Below are 26,499 nucleotides of genomic sequence, written 5' to 3'. Positions count from 1 at the left end.
TTGGTGATGTTTGAATTCCGTCCCAATCGTAGTGCATCCTAACTGTACACCTGCTCAGTTATTTTGCTCTTTCCCCGTGTGCCACTGTTGACTCGATCCATTTCCGAGGGCTATCACCGACTGTTTATGTGCCAGGGAGAGAGCTTCAGTTGTTTAGGGTAGCCCTACAATCATGGTTAGGTGCTGTCATGGTGATTTACATTTGCTTTAATTCCATTTAAAAGAAACAATGATATACTATTAAATGAGTGCATATAACATTGTTGTTACACGTCACTGACTCCCCCCCAGCATGTTTCCATTACTCACCCTGAGCAACTTCGTCTCAAGTCTTCAAAAAATATCAAAAACTGTCACTTCAGATCCACTTTATAAAATCTGTCTCCTGTTGTTCTATATTTTATAGCTTCATCCACACACTGGCTGTGGCATTTTATTGCAAATCAATATCTTCAGAGGCATCCTTAACTGCCGTCAGCATTCCTGGGGGGTGTCCTGCATTTGTCCACAAAACAACACAGACCAGCCAATAACTTCAGAGCAACAAAGTCCACATCGACACTCTGGATGTGCAGTTTTACGTCAGTGTCGGTGTCTCAATTCTGCAATATGCGCCAGAGCAGAAAGCTCTCACTCTTTCGTGTCCTCAGGGATGTCTGGCCCCCTCTACCACTGCTCTCCCGTCATTCCAGGCATGCTAACTGGGAGTCTTCTCTCTCCGCTGCGTCCTCCCCTGGCTTCTGTCACCAACCGCTGTCCATCTCAGCTGAGGCCCTATCTCCCAGAGGCTCCTGCTAGCTCTGCAGTGCTGCTCAGTGCCAAATGTGAGGTAATTAAGACGCAGAAACTGCTCCACTCAGCTGGGAAGAGGAATGAAAAGCTCATATCTGTCAGAAGCGGCAGCATGTGGCCAATTTTGCCTGATTTGAAAGTGCTTCAAGAGTGAGCCAATTACTATGTGCATATACTAACGACATGTGATTACTTGTGAAAGTTTTGGGAAAAGAAAAGTTTGTTTGCATTTTGATAATGCCCCCCCCAAGCATTGAAGTACCTGTGGTTTGATATTAGCTTTCATTAAATCTGAGATATCAGTCAGTAATATTGCCAAGCTCTGATAAGGGGTTTCACTCAGATATCAAAAACTGCAATTTAATCTCTTCCTGACTCAGACAGCCGTACTAGGTGGGTGGGTTCCTTCTGACTTCCCCTGTACTAGTTAAACACCTAATTAGTGGTCCTTAGTACTTCATCTGCCAAACTTTGATGAGGCTCTTACTGAATCTCAAGATGGAAACACTGCATGTGCAATAATGCATTTGCATCTGAAATGACAGCGTGCAGGAGTTTTCTCCTCTCTCGCCGATGGGTACTTCCTCCTACACACTGTCCTGTCGACACAAATTTTATGGTGAGTTGAAGCCTCTATTGCCAAGATTTCAATTAACCATACACTGTTTAATTACAGTTAATTTGTTCATTTTCAATATGAGAGTACAGGACATAAAGGAAGTGTTACTCAAAGGACACAGGCATCATATTCACAATAACTGTTGTGTTGTTTGAAAGAAATTATGTTTTAGTCATTCTCAACATGTACAATAAGTCATGAGTATGACTGTAAGTGAGGGACTGTTTAAAAGAACAAGCAAACCCCGAGTGACAGATTAAATCAAGTGGTTCTTGTAATTATGGAAAATTACTTCAATGAAAAGCAACAAAGATCTGTACAAGGAGGATGAATTTCTAGATTTCTTAACGGACTCATGTTCAACTCTCGGGAGGAGAAAGCTGTTTTGAAGGTGTGGATGCTGATGCAGTGGATACAGCAGATCCCCCTCCTTACGCTCGCGAACAGGGAGTGATACCGTGAGCAGTGGCTTCACCTTTATCTCAAAACAGTGCAGATTTGAACCTGTTCCTATCTGATAAAATAACAACATAGTTTCACTCCAAGTGTTTCACAAACTTCTAGTTCCATTAAACTAAGTAAAGATCATTTTTGAGAAAAGTGTATTTGATGACTTTTTTTGTTGTTGGATTAATTCCTCCACTGCCCCACAGCTATAAAATAAGCTAACTAGCAGTCAGCCATGTGGTGGGGTTCTGGAAGAGTCTCTATTTGCTTGTTTGACTGTAAAAATCATGGAGTCCTTCAATAAAGTTCCTATATAAAACTTGCTTTTATGTTGTGAACTGGTAGTTGAAACTTGTTACTGTGTCAGCTTATCGTGCAGTTAAATTTTATATGTATATAAATGAACACATCATATCCAACTGAAATTCTAAGTCAATATTATTTCATGTTAGCGTAGGAGCAATGTAACATCATGCATAGAACTGTTCCGGCTGATTCATAATGAAGCAGTAGGAGTGAGTCCCCCTCCTGTGTTTTCACACCTGTATCATATTCCCTCCAGGCCTTCCTCAGCAGGGGGTTAACAGGCTGGATGAAAATATATATATATATATATATATATATATATATATATATATACATATGAGAATACCTTCCTCCATCCCACCCCCTAATGGCCCCTGGGGAAAATTCATTATTTATCACAAACGAAGGGGTCTTTCAATTATAATACATCAGCTGTTGCACATACTGTATTTGCCCCACAGTCTGGGTTTGTAGATTGAATACCTGCAGCCTCTATCAGCAATAATTTCAGTGAAGAGTTCACGGAACCTGCACGCGCAACAATGTGGGGACAATTTGCAGTGAGGGGAAGGAACACTGTGGTGTCATGCTTGGTGGGGGGAATGGAGTCAGTGACAGGAAAGAGATGTAGACATGGCTGAGTGTTCTTGCTTTCTGCACCGGCTCATAGAGTAGCTTTACCAGCCCAGCAGAGCTCCTCTCAGCACGACCCAGCCTTTCACATCTAGTGTGATTTTTTTTCAAATTGGAACCTAGTGGCAAGCTTGACAAGGTGTTGATCCCTTGTTCCTCCAGCTTGTGTGTTGCGTGATCAACAGTGTGAAATAGATGCCCAGGAAAACACCACCTGCTTTATGGAGATGTACTCAGCACATTGTTAAATGTATTGCTGAGAAAATAAAAAAGATACATTTAAAGGTTTGTGGGCCTGGTTCAGTGAATTACTTAATCGCTTTGCTAATTCACTGAACAACACGCAAAAGTTGCCTCATTATAGTTTATCATCTGTTAATGCAGAATTAGCAAACGCTTAGGTGCTTTGTAAACATCTGCCCACTGTAAATTGATAATGATTACTGATTACCTCACCAACAGGAGACATTTATCAGCCTCTAGTCCATAACATTGTCTTGAGTAAAGACTTTTTTCTTTCCTTTTCACACCCAGAATGTTCTTCTTTAAGGTGGGATATCATTCTCTAACAATGCTCTTCATCTGCTCACGGTCTAGCCAGCAATTGCCTTATTATTTTCTGATTTTAGATCACATACGCACAAGCATCCATACCTCCACCCTTACACAAAGTTTAGTGAAATTCTGTCTCGTAATCTTCCTGGTAACCAAACAGACAGCACCAACCGTGACACCCCCATGACTCCAGTATGGAAAAAAAGTTTAATCAGATGTTTTTCATTTGTAATGGTAATATAACATTCTTATTAGGTTAAGGGTCAGATTTACCAGCCGGTGTTAATTGTGTGAGGTCAGAATTCACACTCAGCAATGATCATACATTCATACATTCATACATTCATACATTCATACAGTCAGCCGTACACAGGTGGCAGTTTGATGCATGAACGTTCTCTCGATGAACCTTGTCAATGTTGGCAAAAAAAGAGGGCAAGAGAGACATTTTCTCTACCTCAGAATTGGAGGTGCAGTAAGTTCTAATAATATTCCAAACACACAAACACTCTCTCTTCTGACAGCCGGGCCAGTGGCAAAATTAAAAAAAAAAGAAGCTTTTGTTTCAACATTAAATACAGTCAGAATGAGCAGTAAATTGCCCTTCGTAAAAACCCGAAAATCATATAAAGTGATAAGTTAGCATCGTTGAATGTCTGGTTCGCTTGTCTCCAACTGCAGACAGACATCGACTGTGGTTAACTCAAGTCAAAGATAGTTAAGAGTCCTGCTCTGCTGCATGAAATACGCCTGTCAGTGCCATAGTTGAGTCTACAAAATGGCATTAGCTTGTCAAGGACATTAAATATCATCGCAGCAAAACGGCGATGTGCAGATTTTTGTTGTGGTGACGTTGAAGTCGCGTGGCCATGCCTTAGACTCTTCATAGCACAACATTTGCTGTGCTCATCAAAGTGATATTCATTCGTGAGGATTATTTTGCCTAATTCAACTTCTGAGTCTCAAAAGTTTGTTAACTACGCAGCTTCTTTTTGAAAGTCATACCAAAGCCAGTGCAAAACTCCCATTGGTTTCATCCAGGGAACTGATGGAAATGGCCTACATGTTTACATCATCCTTATTGCTCTTTATCCCACAATTAATTCATGATTAATGATTTTCTTTTTCATCCCGCAAATGTAGTCCTCAAAAAAACACATGTAATGACATCATTTGCAGAAAAGACACGCGTCCACACCTTTCCAAGGCGAACTCTGATTGTGTCTCAAGGGAGGGTTTACTTAAACGTCTGTAACGGTTCACAAATCTGGCTTTAAAGCAAAATAACTTAACTGCAGCGTTCTGGGGAGGTTTTGGGGACAATTTAAGGCAACAGTTTAGAATGCTAATGTAGCATTTTATAACAATAACAGTTAATGCTTGGTTACTTATAAGACTCTTTTGTAATTAAGCAGTAACGAACTAGCTCTTATAACAAGGGAGCTAACTGTACATCCCCTAAGTGTAACTTCACCCCATCTCGAAACCCCAGCCTTCCCCAATTTTTGCTGTTATCTAACAGTCAACTCAGCTAAGCATTAATGAACTGTTTTCAATCGCCGCCTACTTTTACAAATGTTCATTTATGATTTAACAACATCACCGGAACATCGTCAGAATGTTGCAGTTCTTTTGTTTTGTCTCGGTCATTTTAATGGTTCAATGTTCACAACAGCACTTTTTTTTTGGATCAAAACCTTTTCTTTAAGACATATAACAACTCGTAGGTAATGTTAGCCACTGTTGTGGGATGCAAAACACCATCTCTGCTCCACCAGACTCACAACAACTCTTACCATTAGACCACAACTATTAAAAAGCAAAACAAAAAGAAGAGCAACTAAAAAGCAAATTCACACCTAACTGGAACATGTGCTTCCTCACGCCTTTTCAATTTTTATTCTGCTGGAAGTAGATGAGGAGATGGATCCCAACCCATAGCTGATACATTTTAATTTGAGCCCTCCCATGCATCATTATTTGCACAATGCGACTGGCAGTCATTGCTTGTGTGCTCTGAATGGCAAGTCTACATTCAAATTCTGCATAGAATACAAAATTCCCACCACCCAACACAACAAAAGGCAATCATTCCGTTTGTTTTCCCACACAATGGCCTCTGGATAATAGTAGTATGGGGAGGGGGTGGATGGAGGAAAACGCGACCAAGTTATCTGCCTTTCCCAGTCTTCGTCTCTGCCTCTTGGTTATGAATAATAGATTACAGATGAGAGCGGGAGTTTGCCTTGCAGGGAGGTGTGTTTTAAAGCTGCTTGAGGTCAACGCAGCAGAGCCAAGATCAGTCTTTTACCAGGCCTATCCAACGCACTTGGAGTGGTATCCTCAGAGTGCCCTCAGCAGGACTATTTATATCAGGTGATATATCACTCAAAGCAACAAGGACATGGCTGTTCAATATACAGCCGCTCTGCTCAGTATGATAAACAGCCCCGGCCAGCTATTTTTGGTGCTTCTCTTGCCAAGTATTTGGTAACACCAGGCTGTGGAAGGCAAACACATTTTGTCTATCCTGTTTGGGGCTTCGTGTTTGTCATGTTGACATGTCGGAGGGTGGGACGTCTTGAACCTAACAACCTTGTAATTTAACAGTACAGTCAGGACTCAGGTTTAAATGAAATTACCATCCTTTTAGCAGTGGATTAACAGCTCTCAGATCTGCTGTCATTTAGGGCTTGGCAATGAATCAAAATTTAATTGCAATATGGAATGCTGCAATTTTCACTTTACAGAAAGACGCGGCAGTTGTTAAAAGCTACTGGACTCGTGTTTCAGTTGTGTTTCCATGACATTGAAAGTACAGGAGTGCAACTTTGAAAATATCATTCTTGTAAATTGGAAAGGAAATTTCAGATGTAATAGTTTTAACTCAATTTGTCCGTTGAGTTAGGAATAATAAAACACATCATTAGTCTACCCAGCTTGTAACTTTGAATACAGTTTGTTGAGTATTGCAATACACATTGTATTACATGATATCCTCATATATTTTGATAATATTGTCCTGTGATAGCTATCACATCATGAGGTCTTTTTCAAAAACGAGCCTAGATCATATCATACTTGCAATACCAGTCAAATAATTACAAGCAAAAGCAATTAGATGTTTTTGCGTGCTGGTGCAGCCCTTTATCATTTCGAATTTGATAGATTTTATTAATCACCGAAAGGGAAATTGCATGAGTGATGGTGCTCCTGAGTAGTAAAACATTTGTTCGACTAAACCTTTGATTCTGTTGCTTACTCTGAGAAGCAGCAATAAAAGTGGTGGGGAAGTATGGAGGCGCCTGGGATTCAAAGTCTAGGACCAGGCCCAAAAGACAATCCAGCTGCTCAGCCAACCTCCTTTCATCTACTAACGTGTTGGTGAGGAAGGCAAAACGGTCCAAAGGGATGGAAATTTAGAGCAAAGTGCACAAGTTCATTTTAATTTCGAGCCGGCCATGGCATTTTAAATAATCTTATCAGTTTTGGATGGACCTGCTGAGGGGTTGTAGGGTGAAGTGTGCTGAGAAATGTAGATTTAAATGTTCTTTTCATCAGAGAATTGCTCCTCGGGTGGGGACAGAGTTGATTTCCAGACTCTTGTCTGTTTGTTCTGCAGTTTAAAGAATGATACACTCTTATAACGAAATGAACTTCTTCAAATTAACTGGGAAGAAAAGTCTTGTTAAACAACCGGAGGAGCTTTTGATTTATTACACAGTTTCATTAAACATATAAAAACTCCTGTGCTTGCTAAATAAACTCAAGCAGCAGTAGCAATCCACAGATGTGATGCTTCAGCACGCGGCAGATTCCAGATTCCGTCAGGCACGCAGCCTCCACTCCACTTTATTAGTGTACAGGACCCCGTTGATCAAAGATGATGAATAACGAATCTAAAGGAGGGAAATTAGCATGAAAAAGTCCTTGCATTCCAACTGATGCATAAAATATCTGCACTTACTTTAATGAGCGGCGATAAAAGTTGCCATGCTGTGCGGCGGGCAGCATCTTGATTGATGCTGCACATTAAGAGTACACCAGTGAGGCCAGAGCAAACGTCACAGCAGCCTTGTCAGATGATTGTCCCCAGCTACATGCCTGCAGGGACTTCCTCTTCTTCTCCCTTCTTTACCTGCCAAACTCCAAATCCTCTTTCTTCCCGCGCTTGCCCACTTCTGCTTGAGCAACATTTCTTGCATATTCCCATCTCTCATCTCCTTCCAAGATAAAAGTCATCCCTCTCTTCCCTCCAGCGTACCTCCAGACAAATAGCTCCACTTGTTTCAAAGTGGCCACAACAGAAGGACAATGATAAGAGAGCTGTCTCCAAACTGTCATTTCCTCTGTCTGCCCACGCTTCTCACATCACTGTAATTGACTATCTGGAAGTGCTATTGTTCCTCAGGATACTCGAGTCTTGTCAGAGTTGCGGGGGGACTTGTCATTCACTGACCTCATCATATTTTTGCTGTTGTTTTTCAGAAAATGCCACAAGGTGTTTGTAGCATGTGTTACTTTTGCAAAACCATCATTAAGCCTCTGTCATAGGACAGTGAGGACTCCGAGGGAGATGTGCGCATGTAGGTGGGGAGAGACAGCAATTAAATGTCTCAGAGGGTCGCCGTTCTTTCCTCTCTCCTCGCTGCACAAAGTGAATGATAAAACAGGAATCTCTCACATGTACTGTATCACACATCTAATTGACCGGTAAGGACGACTGCTGCCTCCTTCTGAACCCTAACCATCATCCTGGTTTGCCTCCATCCTGGGCTCGGCAGACAGGGCGCGGGATAGAGATGGCCAGCCCTTCCTCTCTGTTGTGTGTAAGAGAAATCTGTCTTTCCGCTAATGAGTGCCACGGCCCCAGTCCTGTCCGCTCCAGGACCTTATTAACACTTCCTTATTGGTTATTCCACAGAGTGCTTAGCCAGCAGGTCAGCCGTGAGACCTCCCCCAAACCTGACCATCAATTTGTATGAGCAGGTACACTGCAGGAGCGGAGCGGTCTGTCAATCAAAAACAGCAGCTGAGCCTGGCTGGATAGAACCGCTCTCTCCTTGAAGTGGCGTCAGCTTTTTAAAAGTGTTGGAAAAGGAAGTCTAATCCTTGTTGCTGACCCCAAAGTGTCACGTTAAAGGACAGTTTCAAAACAAAGCGACAGCCATCAATAAGTTACATGAAACTCAATGTAGCTTTTACTGATGATTTAACAAATTAAAACCTAAAAACGCCCCCCCCCCAAAAAAAACCCTCCAAAAACCTCCCAGAAAAATCTGTTTTGAAATGACCTGCTAAAACCTGAGGGCTTAGTCCACCTCCTCTAAAACATCTAATCCTTTGTAGTAGATACAAACAAAACAAACCCCCCAAAAAGTGTAGACATTTGGCAGTGCTTTGTTGTTAAATAGCTTCTAAATGGATAATAATCATATATTAATTTTGCTTTGAGCTGATTGTACCTATAAAGAACAAGAAGAAGTTGTTATGTCGAGTTTGTAACTTCCTGTGAAATGATTATGAAATGATTATAATAATCATATATTAATTTTGCTTTGAGCTGATTGTACCTATAAAGAACAAGAAGAAGTTGTTATGTCGAGTTTGTAACTTCCTGTGAAATGATTATGAATTTTGATGATTCATGTGCACTCGGGGGTGTATTCTGATCTATTTTAAGCAAGTAAATCAGTTAAATCTTGATCTTAAATAACAGAGAAAGTTCAGAAATGTGTCTGTGCTGCCTCAGTCTGCTGCAGAGTCTTCTGGCTGGCTGCCAGGACTTCGACCATTTTTTTAATGCAATTCCATTGTTGGTCTCATTTGCATTTCCTGCATTTATTCAAAAGCTGATGAAGTTTAAAAAAAACAAACAATTGCATCGCATTAAATTCAAGTAAATGACATCGGCTCTTGTGCATCACTTGTAACTGTGCAGTACTACTGTAATATATACAAATGTTTTTCACATATTAATGACTTTTTTACTGCATGTACCTGGAAATATTCAGTCAATCATGTAGAGTCTGTGACGTGTTGACAGTGTAAGCTTTTTGACAAAATTTACATTCAGCACCTTAAAAACGGATGGTAAATTAGACACTGCAGCACACTTGATGCACACTTGGTGATGATAACACCTGGAATCCACTCACCTACTGTGCTGTGTATCCTCCTTTTATAATTTACATGAAGTTTCCCCATTTAAAGTCACGTGCGTGGATGAAAACCCGTCACACACAATCCAGCCAGGTGGTGGAAAAGTACCCTCCCTCCCTTTAATCCTTCAGAACTCTCCATGGTCACCACATGAATCAGCTTCTGTCTAGACTTCTTCCTTGTGTACCTTTAACAACACCAACGGTTTTAGCGGGTGGATGTTTTCATCTTCTGCCTCATCAGCCCGGAGCGTTGATTACACGGGCTGGAAATGATGATACTGCCTGTGGGCTTGTTGTTCCCCTGCATCTGATTCATTGAGAGGAACAGGAGATGACTGTATCACAATCAGAGGGAAGCACTGAAACGCTGGGAGGAGTTTTTATGCTTCTTCACTAAAGGTAAACAAAAGAACAAATAAGAGGCAAGCAACTGTTAGCAGATACCAGCAGAACCGAAACGGTGGAGCTTTGCTTCGTTGGATCCGTTCTTTCCCCTTCAGTGTCCCTTTGGTTTCCCCACTTTGGTTGAACAGGTCTTTTTCCTACATCAGTTAGTGATGTTTGCACACTGATTTTTTTATTTTAAGGTCACGATGGGATTCGAACTTCAATTTTTTGTTCTTTGATAGACAGATGTCTGCCACTGCTGGGCTATCACAACATCTTGAAAACTGTGATTTACAACATTTAATCGTCATTAAAAACATGGTCTTGATGTTATCATGAAACCTCCATATATGTTTACAAAATAATAGTAAAATTTAGATAATTTATATCAAATTATAAATATTACTGGATATGATGTAAAGCCTGCAGCATTTCAGTTATCAAAGAAGATGACTAAGGTGTAAAAAGTGCTCAGATGTATTTATCTTCAGATTTTATCCTAATAGAATATCAGATGTGATGTGTGTGTGTATGTGTGAGTGTGTGTGTGTGTGTGTGTGTGTGTGTGTGAGTGTGTGTGTGTGTGTGTGTGTGTTTGTGTTTTTAGTCACACTACAGACTGCTTTGGAGCATCAGAAACTGGCTGTCGTTTAAGCACAGTTGCTGTATGAGTTCTGCTTCGGTCTGAAATAAAACTACTTTGGATCACAAGTGAAACCCTCGCCCACACGAATGTGTACAATTATGGCACACTGATGGTATGTGAATGCTAAAATTCCTCCAACCCTAAGCCAAGCGCTGGTGTTGTCTTTACCAGCTGTTCACAGTAAAGCGGTTAGCTGGTTAGTCCTGAAGCTAGTGCCGCCTGCAGCCAGGTGTACACTATGAATATCGTACACAGCACGTTCTGTTGCTCCGGCGACACTAGTGATGCAACTATTCACAGATGAAGACGAGCTGTCACGCTCATATACGCGCTTTATTTCATTGACCGCACCTCTATGTGTGAGGGCAGCAGGAGTTTTAAGTAGGTGTTGACTGTTGTTCTAGAATCAAGAAAACGTGACAATTCCCTGGAAGTGGAACCACGAGGTGGAGACTGGAATGCTAACAACATCATATCCATCAACTCTTTCTGTTTCTAAAGACAAAAGACGTGTGCCAGAGCGAGCTCCTCCACAAGGCAGAATTAAAAATTGGTCTTAGCACGGTAACGGAGTATGGCACATGCTAATTCAAGGATGGAGGCTTTGTCTGAAGTAATCACTTCTCCGGATGCCGCGGCTTGGCTGTGTTTCATATCTACAAGGCTGACATATAGCAAAATAATTAAAATGGATGCATTCAACCAATAACAGCTGGTGAGCTGAATTTTTAATTCACATTTGCATGCTGGCTGTCAATCCACTCTCATGTCTGAGGTAGAAAAATTCATATCAGTCGAGGCGGTCTAGTCTCATCAATGACTCTCAATCCATCCACCTGCACTCAGAGCTTCTCTTCTTCTAAACAGTGTAGAGAAATATGTGCTACAATGTGACAGTGATTTACAGTGCAGAGTTTCGCTCTGTGACAGTGAGTGAAGAGAAAAGTACAGCGCAGTTCTTCTGTGACAAGAACAATTAATTTAAGCCTGCTATTGGGCTTCAGTCTGCATAGGCTCCCAGCAACGATGTGATGTAGCGTTGCATCAGCCCTGCCAACAAATAAGGGAGGCTGGCTCTTATCTGTCCTCTTCTTTTAGAGAACCTTGATACAATTACTGGTGACTCTGGAGACGCAAACTGAACTGTGCTGTTTTTACACCCGAAGCAGTGGAGCAGCAGTCGGGACTCAGTGACATTTAGGGTTGTTTTTTTTTTTTTTTTGTCTGGGCTCGATGTATTTATCTTGCTTTTTATATTTTTTGGTTGTTTTTATGCTCTGTGTGCCTCTCCTGTTACCCCGTAGCAATGTCCTGCTTGTTATTCGACTAGAACAGGAAATGGTTGCGCTTTAAAGAGACTGCCATGGGAATTAAGTGCTGGAAGTACGGCAGCTGAACCATCTGAGAAGGGTTGCACATTGAAACTGTTTGGAAAAGTGCAAACTCTTTCAAAACTACCCGTCAGATGATTATATGATCCATCTGTCTGTCTGTCACCTCCTTAAGTGCTAACTTCAACTTCAAAAGGTGTTTTACCCCAGGTTGTGCATAAGGGCTGAAAGATGAGATACACACACCTGAATATCCAAAATATCATCCATCCCTCCATCCATTTTCTACCACTTATCCTGTTCATGGTCGTGGGGGGGGGGGGGGGGGGTGGAGCCTATCCCAGCAGCCTTCAGGTGAGGGTTCCCCCTGGACAGGTCATCAGTCCATGGCAGGGCCAACACATAGAGACAGACAACCATTGGCTCTCCCAGCCACGCCTACGGTCAATTTAGAGTCTGGATTAACCTGGTCCCTCTTGATGTCTTTGGACTGTGGAGGAAGCTGGAGTACCAGAGAGAACCCAGCAGGAACAGGGAGAACATGGAGACTCCACAGAAAGACCCCGTGCTGGAGCTGGGGTTTGAACCCTTGCTGGGGGGGGCGACAGTGCTGACCACTGCACCACCGTGCAGGACCTATTTACTGAATTACAATATCAATTTAAAACTATTTTAGTTATCCTAGTTTAGTTAGTAATGGTAGCAAGAACAGAGCTATAAAAAAACAGCTGGGTGGCAGCATGCAGCGGTGGGTAAGGCTTGAGTGTTATGATTTATTATTCTGATTTTAGTTGTATTATTAATCGAGATTATCAGCAGTTTGCTACTCGTGCAGTAGTCAGAGCCCTTGATGATGCAGCTTCCAGCAAGTGTCAGAATATTACAGCAACAGGACACGACAGTTTCAGGTCTCATTCCAGAAGAAAGCTTAGTGCTCTCTCAATCTTGAGGCTTTAGCTTGTAAACAGAACTAGTCCAAAATCCACTCATGGAAACATCTTCATGGAAATATCCATCCATTTTCTATACCTCTTATCTGTTCAGGGTCGGGGGCCCTGGAGCCTATCCCAGCTGACATTGGGTGAGAGGCGGGGTTCACCCAGGACGGGTCACCAGTCTGTCACAGGGCCATCAGGAGCAATTAGGGGTTCAGAGTCTTGCTCAAGGATATTTTGACATGGTCACCAGGGGAAGTGGGGATCGAACCAGCGACCATACAGTTGCTAAATGGCCACTCTACCTCTGAGCCATACGGCCCCTCGTTAGATGTTTATTTTACTTTAATGCCTATAATTTTTGCTGATCACTCTGGTGATGGTAATGCACAGCAGGCTTTACATGCTGGTCGCTGCTGATCGGGTTACACCTCTAACGCACCTACGGCTGTGTGCTTTGGCTGATTTTGGATTATCATTAGATTTACAGCCCTGAACTGAAACCAGTTTAAAGGAACATTGTTATTATGACCTGCTCTGGTCCACTTAATGTTTGTTGTGACTCACGAGAGGTAAAAACTTGAACTCTGTTGTACTGCTGGTTGTATGGCTGCTTCACCGGCTCATGCTTAGTGCGCTTAATGAAGGCTAAATGCTCAACCTAGAAACCACAGCAATATGTGGCTCTCTGTTTTCAGCTCCACCCTGTTCCAATTTTTACCTCTGCCAAGGAGGTAATGTGATTATGACCATTTGTGTGTCTTTTAACAGGATTACCCAAAAAATATGATTGCGGCGGGTTTCATTGGTTTTGGGTAAGTCTCCAAGTGTCTGTCTGTCAGCAAGCTCCTCAGATCCAGTCCCTTACCCAGTCAGCTCGCTGCCATCCTCCTGATTCCTTGTTGTCTCGCTTGTTGTCTGTTGTACTTCACCTGCCTTGTTTTTCTCTATGAATCCTGCTTGTAAATACTCTCATCCTAAATTCTCCTTCAGAGTCCCGAACCCACCCTCCACCCGCAGCCCCCCCTCCTTGGAACTATCAGTGAGTTTGACCAAAACTTTAAGTACACTGCCTCCTGTTTTGGGACACGGGGACAACAGAATAACCAAATGAATATGTGAGGCGCAGCGCCGATCTGGACAGATGGCTGAGGAGACAGCGCCATGTGAATCCTCAATTTGATTCAGTCGTCTTAAAAGATCACGGGCCACTTTGGGAAACACAAGCCTGGTGTGGGATAGAAAAGGATAGAAAACGTACTTGACAAACAAAAGTGACCCTTTATTGTCTCGCCATTAATTCCTCTCAAAACTCTGGAAAAAAAAGCTAAAGAATGAACTCCAAAAATCCCTAAACCAAATCACACTCGACACCATTCAGTAGCAGATGGCTTTGGAAGGAGTCATGCAACACAATTTCTTCCACAAATAACTCGGCTCTGCTGGTGGTTTGGTTGTTGGGGCGAAGAAATGTCACAGCCCTCTTCATCTGAGGCGAAGCTGACTTGAATGGTAAACTAGCGTGAAGTGGATAAGAAAGAAACACCATGGAGTATGTGAGCGGAGAGAAAGTCTGTTTGCCTTTTGTGTCTCTTCTGTGTCGCTCTGCTCTTGTTCAATGTTGAACTAACAGCTCATAAATCTCAACGACAGCGGAGATGGCTGAGTCTAGCGTGATATCCTGTTGGTCATATTTATAAATCACATGAATTCTTCCAAATATATAAGTCTGAACAATACACGTCCATATGAGAGTTTTACATACTGCGAGATAATAAAGATGTTACAGGCCTCAGGATGTACCAGGAGAACAAGCGTCAGTCTGTATTGACGCATCAACCGAATAGCAGAGTGCGATGCATAAACACAGACGTGTATTTTTTTCCACAGTTTTCTCTCTGTATCATACCACTCCTACACCTTAAATACACTTGCGCCTTCCACAATGTGTAACATCAGTACTGCATCAGTACCGCATGCATGGTTCTGGTGTTTCTGTTGTTATAAATGTCTGAAATTTCCATGAAAATATAGCAATCTGTTGCATGACTAATCTGACCAGTGTCTCTACCTGCATGCAGTGATTGACCAGCGCAACACTGACGTTCCAGGAAGGGCCCAGTGCATTTCTGACCTTGTGCTGTAGGTGAGTGTGAGCTTGTTGCAGGTCACCAATCAAAGCCTGGTCGTTGTGTACACTGGTGCCTCCACTGAGGATGGTCGGTTTGTCTGTCAGCAGGAATATGCAAAAACTACATGACTGATTTTCACCAAACTCTGTGGAGAGGTGCATTATGGGTCTTGGAGGAACTCATTGGTTTTGAGGGTAGATTAGTGGCAAGTGGCAACAAGAAATGGCTTTTCTTTACGCTTTTGTGTTCTTCTCCTTGTAGGTTGAACCAGTTCCATCTCAAATGTGGTCAGAAACACTTTAAGAACTTGGTGATGAGTTACTGTGAAGACTTTGACTTTTCATTTATCTGTGTTACCACGGTGAGGCATTACCATGGTGAGGCGTTACCCTGTTCATCACCATAAAATATGAACTTAAATGTCACTACAAGGACAGATATTTTTTCAAACTTCCCATATTTGGAAATCCTGGCCTGAGGCATCCACAAGTAAGACTGAAGTCATAGTGCCAGGTAGTGGTTCCAGGAAGTAAGACTAACGTAACAACATCATTCGGTCTACATCAAATTGATCGTAGCAACAGCGGCACAATAGTAAGAATGTATTCTTTAGGACCACCTAGTGGATACAGGAAGTGATATTTGCACCACAGTGCCCATATTAGTCCTTGGTGCAAAATCCATACACTACATCCACAACATCACTCCAGCGTGTGCAGGGGTACGAGGATGTGGTGTTCACTGCTCACAGATTCAATTAAGACCTTGGCAAAAAAGTACAAGGGGCTGGAAATTGGCCTTGGTGGAGCTTTCTAGTCGAATATATCTTGTTGTGTTATGGGCATGCAAGTAGTCCTGGGACCTGATTCACAAAACTTTCTTCCAAAGCAATTTAAGAGGACAACACATTTCCTCTTAAAAAAAAAAAAAAATCCTTCATATTTCCCCTCAGAATACAGGTTGCATGAAGGTAAATATGACTTTTCTTTCTCGTATCTGCTAAATTAAGCTTCTTGCAGATTAACTGTTGAATATAGCATACAGGCAGTCTTTCTTTTTTTTATGGCGACAGAAGATACGTATGTACCATCCCCCAGTCATAACACTTAAGGTTAAAAGCATCTAGAGAAACCATCCATGATCGGACTCTCACATTTCAACAGTAACCAGAGCCCATCACATGACATTGTACCAGTGAATTAATGTTCCAGGACAGACCACAACACAAGATCCTAATTGATTAACATGGCCATTGCTACCGTTTAATTTCCACACCACCATGTGATGTGATCATCTTTCAGTTGGTTTAAGGACTGTATGACAGACAAAGTAGCTGTCTCCCTGGGTGAGCAGCTGGGTCACACTCACCCAGGTCAACATGCAGCTCTTGAACTAGATGGAGGTTTCTAATTCTGCCGTTCCTCGTTGCAATAATATCCTCTGTCGAAATAGTAGCACAAGGCAAAAGAGGCCCAGCAATGGCTACACAATTTCTTTTGCTCAATCTAGGAAACAACTGAAGTAGAATTGCAGAGAAAAAGCTGTTGAGGAGGCAAATTCCAACCTACTCTTGGACCGTGAGGTTGGATGTTAGTTTCCGTCAGCAGCACTCGCGGCTGATCTGTTGTGTTGAGCACAGGCTTGTTTAGTGCACCAGAACACAGATGTGAAGCATCCAGCTGCTCTGATGCTCAGCAACTCCCCCTGACCTCACCTGTCCTCCCCATGGGCTGCACAGCAATACACACGCGCACACACACACTGGCATATAATTACCAACCAAACACACTCTCTGCCTGTATAATTTAACACCATAACAGACGCCATACTTACCCAAGCCAGAGGACTACAGCCTCACTGCTTAAACTTGTTCTGTCAAAGTGGCAAAAACATGAACACACACACATACACACACAAAAAAAAACCCAAGCGGGATGCAGGAAAGAATACAACATCTGTTTTCATCTGATTCAAGTGGAAATTTCCACTCAGTGACCAGCGTACACCTATTTGCTGTCCTTCCCCCCCCCCCAGTTTTGCTACTCTCAGCCAGAGCAAACCAAGCTGTGCAAACCTCTTCAAAAAATAATGAAGCCTGGTATGAATTTAATTCAAGCGAACTGTTTATTTAGTGTTACTCTGACTCCATCTCATCAGCCCACAGGTCCAGCGCTCTGGGATTAAATCCATCCACCGATTTTGGATAAATTAAGCGATGGACCAAGTGATGGATCAGGTCATTTACTGACAATTTGTAAATCATTAAAGCGAGAAGATAAATGACTGTGGTGTCAAAAATATTTAATACAAGTTGGGGAAATTTATACCCTACAATCAGTCAAGGAGAGATGTGATATATTTCTGCAGCAGAGGCCATTGTGATTTTGTGGCTATGAAGAGTGCTTGTAAGAGAGTGGGGGAGGCTTGGTTAAACTGTTGTTTTCTCTCTATTGCCTGAAGTGTAAAACGCTACAGATAATACCAAGCAGCAACAATATCCAGTGTTCCATTGATTTTAGGATTCAATCGGCAGAATACCTGCCTCTAGGTACGAGACCGCCGAATGAAGACATCTGAGTTAAAGAGCCGAGGCTTGCTTTACATGCTTTTTTTTAGAGGAATTTTTAACATCAGCAGACCTTTCCAAGGTCTTTCATTTGTTTTTACATCGAAGGAGTCAAACACAGCGCAGATGCTAAATGCTAAAGCATACCCCATGCTGCTGTTGTGATAAATATATAGCCGCAGACGCTGGAGTGCTGCTTTTGTGATATTTGCACAGAGGGGAAAATGGGTTTACAACAATAAGGAGCTTTTTTTTCTCCCCTCATTACTTGTTTCTGCTGAGGGGTTTGGGGGCTAAAGAAATATCAGATTATTTTTTTAAATATATTTCTTCCACGCTGACTGCATATGAATACCATTGTGAAATGAACCCCCTCTGGGCATGAAAACAGAGGCAGCAAAAAGCAAGGAGAAAAACAGCTAATTTCATGTAAACATAAATACCACAGTTCCTCATTAGAAATCAGAACTCTATGTCCCCTGCAGTTTCAGTGCATCTGGAAACAAAACCGTGATCCTTTGCCTACAGAGCAGCACATAAACCAGAGCTGGTATTTATTAAAGCAACAACAGGTCATCAGGCTCTAATTATGATGATGAACAGGATATGAGCAAATTTTCATAGTAGACGTGTGTGTGTGGGTGTGAGGGTGTGGGTGTGGGTGTGGGTGTGGGTGTGGAGCAGTGCTGGGAGCAAATGATAGCATGTAGGTTTTAACTAAAGCAGTCTACCACAATCAAACATTACAAGCAGTCTCACTCTGACACAACCAATTTCAATTAAACCTTAGAAAAGAGTATCAGGTGAAGGAGCTTGCCTTGCAACCCCCATGGAGTGACACATACACACACACACACACACACACACACACGCACATGCACACACGCTTGCAGGGTTTGATTTGTAGAGCCAAAATGGATGGGAATAAATCACAAGCACTTGGCCAACATGGCTGCATACTAATCAGTGTATTACCCATGGGAAAACCCTGGCCCTGCTCTAATGGCTGCCTTTGGATGTGTGTTGTGAGTGTATATGTGTGTGTGTGTGTGTGTGTGTGTGTGTGTGTGTGTGTGTGTGTGTATGTGTGTGTGTGTATGTGCGTTGTTGCTGTGTGTACAGCATTCAGAGTCACCTTCTTCACCCCATCAGTGGTGTGGAGTGTGTGTGTTTGCTTGTGTTTCATTGCAAAACCCAGAAGCAGGAGTTCATGTGAATTGCTCATGAGGGAAATTGGATCTGGAGATATTTCACCTTCATCGTTGTCTTGTTGTTGATTGCTGCTTGTTGCAGGAACACAATTACATGGCTCGCTTTAACATTCAGCATGCAGGTGTGTTAGTAGATAAGAAGAGATTGTACAATTTCCATCTGTAGAAAAAAAGATGAAAAGAAAAGAGCTACTTTACCTTTCTGATGGCCGCGACCCAACGTCACAAAACCAGAGGAGATGAAGTTGTGAAGGTCAGCACCACCGCTGCTCCGAACACTCTCCTTTCCATAGTGAAGACCTGTCCACACACACACACACACACACACACACACACGCACAGACATTTTCACATCAAGATTGGTTTACTCATCATTTGCTTTTCCATAATTAGTCAACTCATTAGTTGCTCCGTCTGTTAATTAGTCCACTGGCTTCTACAATGTGGGTTTTGAAAATTCAGTTTATTTGGCTGAACAAACAGCAACTTGAGGATGTGGCCCTAAGCACGGAGAATCTCAATGACTCTTTCTCTACTCGTAAAAAAAAAAAAAAAAAACCTGAACCAGTGTTCCTCAAAGTAGGGTCCCCCATGGGTCCTTGAGGGTCTTCCTCAACAATTTCAACACATGACATTTGGCTTTTTAATCTACAGTTGCAACCATTGACATTATTTTGTGATGAATTCATCTACATTATTTTCAAATAGATGTTGTAAAATGGGTAAGTGAATGAATAGGTACACATTGGAGGTTGAAAACGTCCTCTTTGAATCTCTGGCAGACTAGACGCAGCCAAGTATTATGGCCCTACACTAAATCCAGACATGGGTTCAGGGGGTGAGGGTGTCCGTAATTGCATTCATTTTTTGAATTTGTAATCTTTTTTTCTTTAACTTATCAGTTAATTTGCCAACTCTATCGAGAAAACTTTGTTCCAAATTTTCTGATAAGATTTTTACTAATTTGCAACTAACAAAGTATCAAAACTAAATTGCTTGTTTATTAATGCCCTCCTTTTTTATTTTTATTTTGTTTTACAAAAATGATTGGAATAACAAAACCTTCACTTGACAACATGGAAAGAGGAAAAGAGGTTTTAGTGTGTGATATTGTTGCAGGTCAGATCAGTGAAGCTGGATCTGATTTCTTGACCTTATCCACTTGTGAAAAATATCTAAATGCAATATCCATCCATCCATCCCTTGTCTATCAATTATCCTGTTAAGGGTCAAGGGGGGGGGGATGGAGCCTATCCCAGCAGCCTTCCCCCTGGACAGGTCGCCAGTCCATGGCAGGGCCAACACAGAGAGACAGACAACCATTGGCTCTCCCAGCCACACCTACGGTCAATTTAGAGTCTGGATTAACCTGGTCCCTCTTGATGTCTTTGGAGCTCGGGGTCTTTCTGGGTGAGTCTCCATGTTCTCCCTGTTCCTGCTGGGTTCTCTCTGGTACTCCAGCTTCCTCCACAGTCCAATCGGGGCTTGAACACGGAACCTTCTTGCTGTGAGGCAACAGTGCTGACCACTGCACCACCGTGCCACTCGCACTTCATTATATGGACTCCATTTTTAAAAAGTCAGTGATAGTGGACAGCACTGGGAGACTAGAAAAGCCTGTGGGAGACACCAAGGGCTGTAATGAACTGAAAATGTTGTGTAACAGTGCAGCTGAACTTTTTTGCACGTAACAGGAGTCCTGCTCATGCGAGGGGAATTGCTGCTTTACATTCAGCGCACTTTGGGGGAAATGTGGGGTCTATTGTGAACGAGCCATAGGAAACAGAAGTCTTTTGCGTGTTTTCCCAAAAATCGACAAGTGATGCTTTCAACGATTCTCCAGCAGTGATTGTTTTGAATTTTTGCAAGACGGTAAAGGAACAAAGACGGGAGGCCACAGTTGGAGGTGTTGGATGGAGAAAGCTGCAGGCCTCAACTCCCTCAGCTCCTCTGTGACCTGCTGTGGAAACACACTTCTGCATGAAACCACACAGTTGTTGCAATTACTTTGAATGGCATCATCATAAAAACATCAGTTTGCTGCACTGAACAGTTAACAGGTACGGCAGCATGACACTGTGGTATTAAACAGCACTGAGTGTAACAGTTCTAACACAGTACTTGGGAAGTTATTATTCACTAATATTCTATCTGCATAAACTGCATAAATGTTTCTGCTGCCATGACCGCACAGTTTTTTTAGACTCAACGTAGCTGACTTAACTATGCTAGAATACTGCTGGAATGCAGATGTCATGGCAGATACGCTGGAAGCAGTCATTTGACAAGGGAGTGAATGCTGAGAAAACCTGTTCTCAGAGCAGACAAAGGACAGATGATGTTAGCAGGTGTTCAGGGATTTTTAGGCCAGCAGAAAAGGAGCTTCTTCGTGACGAAAGAGCACCTAAATCAAAGGGAGCACTTAGACCAGTTCTGTCCATGGTGCTTGATGTCACGAGGGTGGAGCTGAAATTTGAAGCTGCTATACTTGTTGCGTTTGTTCTGCCCAGAGCATGAAGAGAGGCTGTTCTATTGAGTTTCTGTTATTGCCTTATCTTGAACGTGGTCGGTGTGGCTCCTCCAGTTGATTACCATGACGATTGACTTCCACAACTGTTGCTACACTCATCATAATGCATCACCAGACTCTGTGCTTATCCCCCCTTCCCTTCTACTGTAATTTTCTCAGTCTTGTTAAACTTTAGGCACCTCTTAACTGGTGCTGGAGGTCAGGTTCACCTGAACAGACACAGCCAAAAATATCAAGATGAGCTCAGCAACCATCAGGTATATTTAAGATCTGGGACTCTGTTACTGTTCCCATCGCTGAGTGAAATGTGATGAATTAAAGGTGTTCATGTTTATTTCTCACCTAGACAGTGAATAACACCATGATAGCACCAAACACATAGATTGTGCAAAGCTGTTTGTAAGGCCAGTACCAGGAGAACACTTCATTTGGCACACTAAGATACCTTGGTGATATAGATAAAAGCTTTTGGGCATTTCATTTCATATCATTTTTCTGGACTCTTGGGTTGGTCTGTCAGGCTGGACAGGTTAAATGTGTTTCTCCAAAGCCTGTCCATGTTGTTAGAGTGTTGTTCTAAAATGCTGAAGTGGCCATTCAAGTGGTCATCAGCAAATGTTTAGGCGAAACAAGAAGGCTCAAGAAGACATCTGGCTATGGGGAAGGCTATCTGGGCTCTGGTTGAGTCCTCTAATGGAAAGCTCTCCCATGGTGCCATTTCCCTCAGGAACTGAGGAAAGGGTGGAAATGTGATCAACACCAGTAAATAGTGCAGTGATCTTCAGGATAAAAAAAGAACAATATGTTTCAGCCACCTACATGTGATGCACTTTGAACTCAATCACGCTTCTCCCCATGCTGCATTCAGGGCTCTAGACAGACTAGCTTGTATCTGCTGCTCTTATTTCCTCTGTTCCATCATAGCTGTTATTCTGTGTGTGTACGCGCATGCACACATGCATGCACGTACACACACCCCCCACACACACACACACACACTATTGTTGTCTGCCTTTCTTTGTCACCTTTGTCATTGGTAGGCTACTCATGACCCACTGCGACAACCCTTGAATGTGAAAGAGCCTTCAAAAGCAAAGCCCGTGTTCCCCTGCACTCGTTCCCAGCTTATTAAGGGGAGGCAGCGTGGAGAGCCTGCAGGGTGGAAGGCTACGCACTATGAATTTATCGTCCTTGATGCAAAGAAAATCTTGACTTTCACTTCGGCTGTGCCATGAGAATGAACATGTGGCGGATCAAGTGGGTGCTGAGGTTCATATGGTAATAATCAGAATGTCAGTGGACACCTATACCACTGAATTACCTCTGGGAGCCGAGGAATAGGAGTAATAATGTAATCATATGAGGCAAGCTGGGAGAGCTGGTGTGTGGCTGTCATCGGGGAGGTTATCCACCTCCAAGGTCGATTAGGCTTGAACACAGCCAGGCACAGCTAATTTACATAGATTACTGATTTTATAGCATTATCACATGCCAATCTGCCGGAGTCGATGCGCCATCTTGATCCAGACGAAGCTTCATGTCCTCTTCCTCAGCTTTCTCACTCTGAGCCTCAAAGAATATGGACGCTGCAGCTTTTTAAATACCTGCTTGGCCTTTTATTTAATCCCTACCCCTCTTCCCATGAATCTAAGTGCTGCACATGCACACTCAGGCAGCCAGAGGTCCAGCTGTATCATAATGAGATTCAGGGTGGGAGACACTTGGTGAGGTGGAGGTCCCTCTGAGACTCTTAACACAGGTGCACTCAGGCGGAGGCTTCTATCAGACATGTTGATACAGTCAGCACAGACATGTTGGTTTTAACATGTGAAAGTTGATTAACTGGCCAATGGGGAGCCAGTGATGTCACAGTGGAGACGTTATAGCTATGCACACTAAGAGTTAATTAGAGGGAGACTGCAGGCAAATTACGTGTGTGTGTGAGGTGATTTGAGACAGAGAGGTCACTGAATATGATTAGAAAAGTGCCTATTGGCGAATAATTCAACTAATTACCTCCTATAACAGCCTGTCTGTTGGTTTGTTTAATTGTGAGCAGGGCCAATTTTCATGACACCAGGTGAGGGGTGGAGCATCATGGGCCAAGCAGGAGCATATTCCATCCTGAGGCAGCTCTGGACATTTATCTCTCAGGAACTATTAGATGAACATTGGTGAAAGTCTGCATGGCTCAGAGGTAGAGTTTAGCAGCCGAAGGGTCGCTGGTTTGATCCTTACTTCCCCTGGTGACCATGTGGAAGTACCCTTGAGCAAGATACCGAGCCCCTAATTGCTCTTGATGGCCCTGCAACAGACTGGTGACCTGTCCAGGGTGAACCCCGCCTCTCTCCCAAAGTCAGCTGGGATAGGCTTTGCACCTGCAACCCATCCATCCATCCATTTTCTTCCGCCTATCCTGTTAAGGGTTATAGGGGGCTGGAGCCTATCCCAGGGGCTTTTAAGCGAGAGGCAGGGTTCATCCTGGACAGGTCACCAGTCCATAGCAGGGAAACATCAATTTAGAGTATCCAGTTAACCTAGTCCCCATTTGCATGTCTTTGGACTGTGGGAGATCCCGCACCCAAGCCAGGACTCGAACCCGGAACCTTCTTGCTGTGAGGTGACAGTGCTGACCACTGCACCACAGTGCCGCCCTTCACCTGCAACCCTTAATGGATAAGTGATATAGTAAATGGATGGATGGATGTATCCATACATTTAAGGACTTGTTCTTGTTATGTTGTTTTGTCCTATTTTGAGATATAAACATTAGAAATTATTCCTTTGTTTGGTGACGCAGAGGGAAATCATATATTTTGTGGCCCCAAAATGTAACTTGTTCAAAAGTATTAAATAAATGAATTAAGGGAATAATATCTTTTAGCCTAAAATTATATTTTTAATATATATTTTCTCTCTAAACTGCCAAAAAGAAAAAAATAATACTATTTTTGGACATTCAAGGCTCCTGTAAAACTTTTCATTTATACATCATAATCTCTCCAGATAACAACATAACAGACGGTTGGCAGTTGGCCCTGTGATGGACTGTCGACCCTGGACGGGTCACCAGTCCATGGCAGGGCCAACACAGAGAGACAGACAACCATTGGCTCTCCCAGCCACGCCTACTGTCAATGTAAAGTATCCAATTAACCTGGTCCCCTCTTGGTGTCTTTGGACTGTGGGAGGAAGCCAGAGTACCAAGAGAGAACCCAGCAGGAACAGGGACAACATGGAGACTCCACACAGAAAGACCCTGTGCTCCAGCCGGGGCTCCAAACCGGGACGTGCTTGCTGTGAGGCAACAGTGCTGACCACTGCACCACCGCGTATAAGTAACATGGTCTCTCCCCTGCTAGTCAAAGACCAATGTTTGGTCAGCTCCCCCTGACGTTGAGGGCTCCCCCTCTGCATTGCATGGTTGTGTCTCTAATCTTTTCATCCATATCAAACAGCAACACAGGACTCTGTCCTACAATTTTGTATTCTGTCTGGTCCACTTTGCTTACTTATCTAATATTCTTTGTATAGTTAGGGTTAGGGTCAGGGAATAGGGGTGAGACCGTGTTGCCTGGATAGCTAATCCCTTTCGTCAAAATCCAAAAATGAGGTATTTGCATTCAAATCGAATGGATTGCCCTCTACGCTGTCAAGCGATGCAGTGGTCCCTTAATGTTGGCTGTACTGTATACGTCAAGGGGAATTGACCAAACCGGTCTTTGGCAAATAGGGGCAAGACCGCACTGCTATAAGAAATCTAATTTTTTGGCAAATTAATTTCAGTCGCTAGTAAGTAACATGAGTTTTGCAGCTCAAAACATTTAACATAATAAAAATGTAAAACGTAGTTTCCAAAGTATTAAACCTCTTTCCCTTTGGAAGTAGGTAGACCATGTTACATTCAGACAGAGCCTCATTAGTTAGATGGCCTGTTGTAGTGTAGCTGTTCTCTAGTTAATTCCGTTGTTCCTACAAAATGGGATGTAGTACAACTTGTATGATAACCGACGCAATTGTGAGACAAGGAGTGGAAAAGAGCAATGAGACATAAGAAATTTGAAGCCACATTTCAGGCAAAAATAACTGTTATTTTTAGTGTGCACCTTGGGTGTAAGAGTGTTTTGCTCACTTGTTGCTTGGGTGCCTCTAAAAAGAAACTACAATCACCACTGCTCTGAATGGTCTTCCGAGACAAATCTGTGTTTTGTTCTTTCATTTAAAAAATGGATGCTTGGGTAAATCATAGAGGGCACATAGAACACATACACAGCTATGTGCTTTAAAATATCTAAAGGTCATGTCAAAGCTGCTAAATAACTGCAAATGTTAAGCTATCATCACGACCTCTAATTGTCCAGAGCAGCTGACCTTTCAGCTCAGGAGGTTGCTCATCTCCAGCTGAATTAACCGACTGCACCAATCCCTCAAAAAACGGAACAAAACCCTTACACATTTGCTAAAGAATGTGCAGCCTCTGTGGGTGCATGTACTCAAACATCGTCAGCCCTCTTTTTTCTGCTCATTCTGAAAAAGCACTATAACTCATAATCCAATTTGCTTATTCTCTTGTTGCAGAGCCGTTACAGTATATGGGAATGATTGGTTTTCGTTGTGTCTGCTGAGCAAAATGAGAAGGAGGGAACAGTTGCTCTCTGCGGTACATGAAAACTATATTTTATCATTCTGCACATTAAGAAAATGTCAAAGAGGAAACCAAGCAATGGTTTTCAAAACAGAAAAAAGGTACATCTTTCTGCCGGTAGTGTGCAGTAAATAAATCACCTTCATCTGAAGAGAGCTGTTGGCCAAACCGTATTACTCAGAGAAGTGATTATTGTTTACTTTAACCGGAGGCGAGCTGCTGTAAAGGTATCTGCTCCTCCTTTCCAAGGTCTAGTCCTTGTTGTGGCTGCGGGGCGCACTGTGTTTACACCCCGAACTAAAAGAGGATGGAGCCCCGCAACATTGCAGAGGAGTGGATGTGAATGAAAAACAGCAGCGCTTGTGTTGGTATCATATTATGCTGTCTGTACTGTTTTTGCTTTAGGCCCTTTAAAAAAAAAAAAAAAAGACGAATATATTGCTCTAAATGCAGGGGTGTTTTGCAGTGCACCAAGGGTACTGTGTCATCACACAAGGACTGCGATGTGAAAATAAATGAGGATAGGATTGGGCCTAAGCAATGTTCTGAGGATGCCAAAAAAAAAAAAAACACTTGAAAGAAGATCTCGTAACCCTTTTG

The 26,499-nt window shown here is 42.7% G+C and overlaps 1 protein-coding gene across 8 annotated transcripts in view; it reads right to left on the bottom strand.

Annotated features, from left to right (window-relative positions):
- shisa6b (shisa family member 6b) overlaps positions 1 to 26,499 on the bottom strand; it is an 83,113-nt gene that overhangs the window by 48,252 nt on the left and 8,362 nt on the right. For all 8 annotated transcript variants that reach the window (XM_086194952.1, XM_086194957.1, XM_086194953.1 and 5 more), the window contains exon 4: positions 18,923 to 19,024. In XM_086194952.1, the coding sequence (XP_086051078.1) occupies positions 18,923 to 19,024 (102 nt within the window). The remainder of the gene's footprint in view (positions 1 to 18,922; positions 19,025 to 26,499) is intronic.

This window comes from Aulostomus chinensis, chromosome 23 (assembly GCF_037954235.1).
Source record: "Aulostomus chinensis isolate RoL2024-O1b breed Wild chromosome 23, RoL_Achi_v1.0, whole genome shotgun sequence".
NCBI lineage: Eukaryota > Metazoa > Chordata > Actinopteri > Syngnathiformes > Aulostomidae > Aulostomus > Aulostomus chinensis.
This window is presented reverse-complemented; position numbering and strand designations above follow the sequence as displayed.